Genomic DNA, 9064 nt, shown 5'->3' with positions numbered 1-9064 from the left:
GGCGTTCCTCGGGGGTCGGTACTGGGACCGGTGCTGTTTAACATCTTTGTTGGTGACATGGACAGTGGGATTGAGCGCACCCTCAGCAAGTTTGCCGACGACACCAATCTGTGTGGAGCAGTCGACACGCTGGAGGGAAGGGATGCCATCCAGAGGGACCTGGACAGGCTTGAGAGGTGGGCCTGTGCAAACTTCATGAACTTCAACAAGGCCAAGTGCAAAGTCCTGCATGTGGGCCGGGGCCATCCCAAACACAAATACAGGCTGAGTGGAGAATGGATTCAGAGCAGCCCTGCTGAGAAGGACTTGGGGGTGTTGGTGGATGAGAAGCTCAACATGAGCTGGCAATGTGCACTTGCAGCCCAGAAGGACAACCATATCCTGGGCTGCATCAAAAGAAGCGTGGACAGCAGGTCAAGGGAGGTGATTCTGCCCCTCTACTCCACTCTCATGAGACCCCACCTGGAGTACTGCATCCAGATCTGGAGGCACCAACATAAGGACATGGACCTGTTGGAACGGGTCCAGAGGAGGGCCACGCAGATGATCAGAGGGCTGGAGTACCTCTCCTATGAAGACAGGCTGAGAGAGCTGGGGTTGTTCAGCCTGGAGAAGAGAAGGCTCCGGGGAGACCTTATTGTGGCCTTCCAGTACCTAAAGGGGACCTACAGGCAAGATGGGGAGGGACTCTTTTTCAGGGAGTGTAGCAATAGGACGAGGGGTAACAGTTTTAAACTGAAAGAGGGTAGATTTATATTAGATATTAGGAAGAAATTCTTTACTCTAAGGGTGGTGAGATACTGGAACAGGCTGCCCAGAGAGGTTGTGGATGCCTCATCCCTGGAGGTGTTCAAAGCCAGGTTGGATGGGGCTTTGAGTAACCTGGTCTAGTAGTAGGTGCCTCTGCCCATGGCAGGGGGGTTGGAACTAGATGATCTTTGAGGTCCCTTCCAACTCTAACCATTCTATGATTCTATGATGAAATAGTAACTGGAAAGGAAAAGGAGCTGTTTCAGATAACAAAAGCAAACAGGTATAAACTGGCATGGAACTAGAACATTAGAACACTTCTTGCAATTCAAAGAGTAAAGTTCAGGAATAGTTTTCCAAGAAACAATAGGACAAAACCCCAAACAAACTAATTTTAAAACACAGTTTTGCACTCTGATTTGCATGTGATGCAGTCCCATTCAAATGTATCACAGATCAATCTATCTTCTTTCAGCTGCACTGGTTCACATCCTTCAGATTTAATACTTGAATCAGTATAAGGTCAAAATTTGGCTTATACTATAAGAGATACCACCATATTTAACAAAAGATAAAGAGAATATGAATTTCAGTCCTGTTACTATGAAAGGTGATGCTTAACATCAGCATGGTTACTTCAGATAAAACCTAGCATATTATTCTGGCTTCTGATATTGTAAAACCATCATCTCTACTCTCCAGCTATTTGCCATTTCAGGAAGCAATGGAAATGTAAATTGCTTTTTTCTTTAAGACAATTATCTCATACAAAATGGCTATTCGGGGGGGGGGGGGGGGGTTGGGGGGTTTTGTTGGGTTTTTTTATTACTATTTTACTATTCTATTTTTTATTTTACTATTTTTCTATTATGATTAATAAAACCAGGTCATAATCATTTGACAAAACAACAGAACTGACAACATAGAAGAAAATAAGAAATATGAATGACAAAAACCTGCTTCAATACTCTAAATCTATCAGGTTTTGAATTTCTTATTAATTCTTTACTTAGCAAGCAGCAATAGAAAATGTACTAATATTCAGTGGTCAGAGCTCGTCTTCACTCTTGCCAATAAGCTAACATAGCAAAATTTCCTTACTTCTGACCAGTCCATAGTGACCCACTGTGGGGGACAGGACTGATTGTTACACGGCTCTTTTTCAATAGGCCGATGTGTTAAACAGTTGGTATTGTCCAGTGTCTCCTCCTCAGAAGGCCCAATCTTTCTGATACAGAGAACTGTTCTTGAACGCATTCCTCCATCACAGGTCTTACTGCATTCTGACCAATCTCCTATAAACCATCTGGATAGAAAAAGTTAGGAGGCTCAGTTAATGCATTTCAGAAATGGAGTAGATAATTGCACAAACCTAGAATCCAAATAGTTTAAATTACTAAACCTAAACCATTGTTAACAATACATAGGTCTTTTCACTGACCATTTAAATTTATGCCTCACTGCAATCATATCTTCGAATAATAATAATACTTTGTATTTTTCTAGAGCAGCGATTTCCAGCCTAGGCTATAGTAGTTAGAAAGGAGTGTTGAGCCTGACAAAACTGCAGCTATTTAAGTAGATTTGTACATGACTTGTATGAAATTATTCCTCTGAAAGTGGTTTGCAATTGGATATGTTTGGGAATCACTGCTGTAGATTAAAGCACAAGTTAAAAGCCAAGATGCTTGCCTCTCTAGTATCTTTGCAATAAAATAATTTGATCTCAAAATTGGGCTTTCTGAGATTTAATTCTCATCTAATTATGAAACATTTCTAAATTTTTTTATAGAAGGCTATACAGAAATGCAAAATATTCTCATTTATTAGAGTAAATAAAGCAAACACTAGTAAAACATAATTCATCACATAAGAAAATGACCTCAACAAATATTTACAAAATGTAAAGCACTGCATGGTAGCTGCTAGAGGGACCTTCTGAGTGTTTGTGTGTACGTAGTAAAAGTTGAGAGCTGTACAGTATATTTAGATTACTTTGTGATGCCGCAGAGATTAAAGCAGCTGTTAATCTGGCTGTAAAGTAATATTAATTTTTTTCTACTGATGAATGGTTAATGCAGCTCTATTCACTGGAAATATCTCTTCACATTGTAGAGCACATTGGGTCTTCAATATTTCATATGTTGATTAAATACACTCACCCGGATCATCCTTGCAAAGGATGAAGGTGAAGTCTAATATGCTATCACATGCTGCCAACATGCCAAAAATGTCAGGCATGTCATTCACTGTGGATGTTCCTGGAGGTATGCTTGGAGCTGCCTCATAAGATTTGTCATTTTCTGAAGCCTCTGTCAAAAAGATATGCTGCTATCCTTTCTTGTATTACAGAATATGTAATATATTCTAATAGGAACCTAGATCAATGCAGAGATGCAAACAAATATGCCATATTCTGTCATTATTTTCCCAGTGAAAGAGAATTAATTTATGATTATTCACCACCAAACTTATGCTTTTACCACAGTAAGGAGAATTAGAAGCTCTTCACAGCTTTGAGGAGGCTGAAGTATTAATTTTTAGTTGGTACTAAGATTTGCTCAAGTGCATTCTCAGTTACTTTTAATGTTTATACTGTATCTCACATGACAGTACTGTTCATAGGATCCAGAGAGAGTTATCTATATCTTTTCCTGAAATCTGGAACTTTAGGAGTTACTTATTGCAATAACAAACAAAATACTATGAACAAACACAGTCTTTGTTGCTGTTCAGGACCCTCAAGTATAATGTAACTGGCATTCAGTTAGAAGGAGTAACATTTTCCCCACAAGTAAAGTGGAATTGTGTTAATTAAGAAAAGGAAATATTTGGCCACTCTATTTAAAGAGTAAGCCTTACTGGGTGATAAATCTTCCAGCCAAAAGGGTCAAACTTCTTTGGGGAACTATCTCAAAAGATGGTATTTGAACAGCCGCCTTCTAGACTACTTACGGGATCAGGAATAAAGAACACTTCCTTCAGAGTTTGGCACTTTGCATTCACCCTGTGGTGACCATCAGAATGGAGGCAGATGTGGGCTGAACTGCTCTGATATATTCAAGCAGATGCTAATTAATACACACCACCCACTTTCTGAATCTTGAGTTTCACCATGTTCATCAATTTCCCTGCTGTACTGGATGGAAAATCCAGAAGTGGGTTTGTTGGGATTTTTGTTTTTTGGTGGTTTTTTTTTTAAATAAAGTCAGTGAAAAAAAAAAAATTACCTATGTTGGAATAACTATGTTAACACTACTTTTTAAAGTGCTAATTTGTTAATAGTTAAGCCACACAAAGGAAGGGATAGGGATGTGTTTGGTAAAAAGGAACTGACCAAACGTGACCACTTCCCAAGTTCTGCTCTCAGGTATATGGTGTGGGAGTTTAGTTAGTGCACTTATAGCCATGCTAAACAGTGTTATACAAACAGAAAACAATTTCATATCCTTGCAGGATAAGCATATATTTACACATAGACTATGGGGACAATAATTTAGACCTGTTTGTGAGACAGCACATCTACCTTCAAACACACTCAAGGTGAAAGCGGGGTAATGGCTTCACTTCTGTTTACTTTATGTTAAATGAGTATTGTACATGGCACAGGGGGAATAAGTGTAGAAGACATTGCTCTGCCATCCTGCAACCTGTCACTAAGTAGTTGATGCTCTAGGAAGAAACTGGCTTCATGAACACCTGTTGGGTTTTAATGCATTATAGTATTGTCGCATTCCTCCTGGTGTCCTTCATGCTATAGTTTTACAGTTTCTAAGAGACATTTAAAAGAGACCACAGTATTTCTTCACTGTGCAATATCTACACTTAATCAGTATTAATGATTTTCATGCCCAATTAGAATTAGCTACAGATTATCATGAAACTTGTGATTATCATGAGTAAATCAATAAACTGTTTTATTATTTGTCTCAAAATGTAAGAAGGAGCTGTTGTGCATATGCTGAAATTATTTTCTAGTGCAAAATATCACAGCTGTTTCTAAACAGTTTTTTTGTTAAGATTAAGCTATGCTATAGGTCCTTACGAAATTTCATTTTTGAACAAATGAGCTGATATGTTTTTAATTATCTTTTCAATATGTAGCATACAGCTACTTTAAAAATAAAACTAAATAGACTTAACCAAGTATGTATCTAATCCTAAAGGCACACAGCATTACTGTACAACACTGAGAATCCTGGAAAGAAAACTATTATCAGTAAATGGTTTGGTCTACTAAGCAGTTTCTATGTTTACCATTTCTCATCTGAACACTTTAACACAAATTTTAATATACTATACTTAAAAATATGGAAAACATTTACTATGCATTGTAAATATCTATGGGAAAGTTAGTTTCCCCTCACCTCAAGATTCTGTCATTATTGCCTTAAGAATGGCCCCCAGTTCTTTTCTGAGCACTATTCGCCACACCTGATGCTTCCATCATAAGAAACTGCTTTGCTAGTATCTTTTTACTTACAATGTCTGAGTTGCTTTGTGTAGTTTAAACACCACTGTTCCCCAGTCAAATCAGGCCTCCTCTGGGTCGATGTATTTTCCACAACTGATTCCAGAGGAACAAGAAACCATAAACAAATAACAAAACCAAATATCCTGTCTGATAAGACAGGACCCTAATGCTAGATGAGAATTTTATACCACCTTTGGTCAAATGGATTTATTATATATTACAAAGACTTTTCTATCTATGCAAAACAGATGTCCATCTTCGTGATTAATGACTTACTCAGGTGGGCAAGGCTCAGTGTTGCAGGCTCTTTGGTTTTCTGGAGGCTTACTGTCAGGGTCACAGTAATTGTTTTGTACAATGGAGTTGTCATCCAGCCTTTTACACACCACCTCTTGTTTCTGCACACCTTGGGATGAAATGAAACACTATTAATTAATCATTCTTGCTCTTCTAGTTGTTGATTTAAAGTGTATTTCACCTATTGATTATTAATCCTACTATCCCCACTTTAATTGGCTGAATTCTCAAGGTGTGTGAATTCCAATTGACTGGACCACACAAAATCTTTTTCCTTCAATTTTAGGCCACCCCACTGAGAGAGTATTTTAAATTGCTGTTCTTTTCTAAAACAAAGGGAATATATTTATAGATTTACTAACAGATTTTTTAATTTGTATACTGCACAAAATCCATTTTCTGTCTGCCATCCTCTCCCAGTAAAAGACACTTCAATTTCAAAACAAAACATCATGAAATAGAATGTAGTCACACTTCAATGCAGAATTATTGCTTATGTACTCTGGTTTAAAATAAAACAGCAATAATGGGATACAGTGTTGTATTTTTATACGTGTCATCCTATAAACATTTTTTTCATTTAAATAATAGAAGTAATATTCATTCTGAAAGATGCAGTTTGTCTCTGTGCACTCGCATTTTGTCTGGCACTCCCAGCTCCTCTTTTACTGTTAATGATCAACAGGACAGTTCAGAATTGATTATTATTCCCAAAACATAATGTCATATCACTGCCAAGGCAACATGAGGTAACACAATAAGCAGGTTTTCCAATTTTTAAAAAAACAGGATCTAAAGAAAAGCATTAAAGAACCATTGATATGACAACAGTGCAGTTCAGAGTATTGTAAACAGTGCTATACTTGGCCGCCTCTGTTCTTAGAACAAGCTGTATGATGTTTGCTAGCATAAAAAGACTGTGGATCTGCAATTCATATGCACTTATAGAACATGAGTAGTCATAATACTGAAATAATAGGATTATTTGTATGATAAAAGTTGCAAAAAAGCACTAAACCTTTCTTAAAAACAGAAGCAATTATTTAACTTTTTCCAAATTGTGAAATGCATACAAATAAATAGGGATTAAAACATCCTGGCTTCAAATATCTGCCAACTTTACAGCCCTGTCTTGATTTTAAGACAAGCATTTTATAGGAGGTAGATGTGCAGTAATAAATTAATTGTATAAATATGTTTTTCAGACATCGAACACCCACTAAAAACATGAGATTTTCTTTCACCAAACATTTCTAGTTCTTTTGCTCATTTTAAACTAGCTAAACAACTTACCTTGTAATTGTTTTGTTTGTTATTCATTATGGACACAAATCAAATTTGGTATAGAATCCTAAAATGAGACCTATATAGAATTTAGGTATTTAATTCCAATAGTGAGTCAAACCTAGCCTTGAGATACCTTAAGTTTGGTCCACAAAGCATCCTGATTGGCTAGGAACAGAAATTTCCGAGTCTAAGCACAGAGACATGTGAAATGTCTCTATGACATTATGTGCAAAGGACCTGGGGAAAATGGTAACCTCCTTTTTCTCAAGTCTTGAGGATGTCATGCAGTCCCCCATGAGGCTGGAGATCCAGAAATAGTAGGTATGATCCCTTCTCAACCCTGAGGGGATTTCTACTTCCCATGAGCATACACCAACTTCTGTGACTTAGTGATTATTTTAGCTAAGGTGTCAAGACTGTGGTTTCTAGTCTGTAGATTATTTCTAGATTTTATTCAATTGCAGTCTGATGTAAAATGTCTAAGCCATCTTGAGAGCAGGGATGAAAATCCATACCTGCCTGTGCTAGATGAATGTCTTATTTAACAGATTAAGCCCCTTTCTTGTCTTTCTGCCATTGGCCCCATGAATCTTGCATCCCTGGTTGCACTGTGGCCCAGAATGCTTATTAAAAAAAATCTTCCCTTTCCTTATCCCTCTTAGACTCCTCAACTATTCTATGGCACACAGAGTACTCTTCTGGAGATGCACTCCCATTTGAAATTTCTTCAGTCTGATATAGGGAATTGCTATTTAATAACTGCCATGGCATCCTGCAAAATATGGGTATTATCCCTTACATAAAAATATAGCCTTGTTAATATTTCAGGAAAACCCAGCAGTCTGGATCCTAAGCACATAAAAATGTTCCATGTGGGGCCTCAACTCAAATGTGCATGCTCCTGACAAGCAGGGTAGGAGTTAGATTCATCACTCAACATACTGTTTCTTACAGGCTGCCTGTTTATCAGGTGACAACTTTGTATCAACCCTCAAAATCACCTGCCTCCTCACCTTACCTCAAAATCATTTACTATGTTGAGACCAAAGATGCCTAATGCTGAAGTCTTCACTCTACTGCAGTACCTAAATCTCAGCTTTGCTGCTGGGATATCCCTTTTTTGATTACGGCTACATATAACCTTCCCAAAGCAGGCACTTTAAATCAGGTTGTAAATCATTTCACATGTCTGACATCTCAGGTTATCCATAAACATCACAATAATTTTAAAGTCAGCTTTATTTTATGAAATATGAGATGTCTTACACATGAGCCAGGTAAACCAATCAGATTCTTCCATTTGCTCTTTCTACATGTATCTGGATGCCACAACATCAGACAACAGTAGGTACCACTAAACAGCACAGAAGGCTGCCAGACTGTTTACCAAGTATATCCTACACACACAAATCTACATGAACAAGCTAAAAAGAAAATACCATTTTGAACATTATTCAACCTCCACTTTTTTTTGCTATATTTCAATTTATGTGCTTTACATGTTGGAAAAAAATCATTTTGCACAACCCTTCTGTGCATCTGTTCACACTTGAGTTTATTTCATCCACAATACAAACTGTGCCCAGTACTCCAGAGGGATTTTACTAGTGCCTTATCCAGTGTCATTAATACTTTTAAAGAAATACATCCTAAAATCAAATCTGCCTTTATCGTGACTACAACATATCCCAGTCTTCCCCATGTCTCCTAGCACTGCATTATCAGCAAATTTCATCAGAGCTTTCTACTTTTTATGCTACCATTAGAACAAGAAAAACTGAAGTCTGATGAGTCACGTGAAAGGTCTTTAAGAAGCCCACTAGGCTCACTGCCTTTTGGCCCAGTGATTTACATTTTAAGCATGCCTCTTGTCTACTAATATTTTCTAATTCTTTATTAAATGTAGGTGACCACAAAAGTCTTAGGAAAGTCTAGATGAATTAATCTACTACATTTCCTTGGTCTAGAAAATGAGTTATATGTTAAAATATATCTAGCTAGTCAAGCGTGACCTATCATGTTACACTTTACCTCATTTGTCATGTATTTCTAGATCTTTAGTTATCTTCAAAATTTCAAATCAGTTAGCACTTCAATGTTGTTGTTATATATATTTATATATATATACACACACACACAGAGTGAGAGATTATTTTCTTCAGTTCTTTACTCCTTTGTACTATTTTAGTAGAGGAAAGACATATCAATTGCAGCATGAAAGAGAGAGAAAAATGTTTACCAGATTAGGCTCTCCTT

The 9064-nt window shown here is 37.2% G+C and overlaps 1 protein-coding gene across 1 annotated transcript in view; it reads right to left on the bottom strand.

Annotated features, from left to right (window-relative positions):
* LOC104287393 (A disintegrin and metalloproteinase with thrombospondin motifs 6-like) overlaps positions 1-9064 on the bottom strand; it is a 160151-nt gene that overhangs the window by 12747 nt on the left and 138340 nt on the right. The window contains exons 20-21 of the mRNA XM_009886090.1: positions 5501-5630; positions 1852-2056 (exon numbers count right to left, since the gene is read on the bottom strand). Of these exons, the coding sequence (XP_009884392.1) occupies positions 1852-2056; positions 5501-5630 (335 nt within the window). The remainder of the gene's footprint in view (positions 1-1851; positions 2057-5500; positions 5631-9064) is intronic.

The sequence above is a fragment of the Charadrius vociferus genome, unplaced genomic scaffold (assembly GCF_000708025.1).
Source record: "Charadrius vociferus isolate BGI_N301 unplaced genomic scaffold, ASM70802v2 scaffold675, whole genome shotgun sequence".
Classification (NCBI taxonomy): Eukaryota; Metazoa; Chordata; class Aves; order Charadriiformes; family Charadriidae; genus Charadrius; species Charadrius vociferus.
The sequence above is the reverse complement of the archived record's forward strand: the minus strand, read 5'-3'. Positions and strand labels throughout refer to the sequence as shown.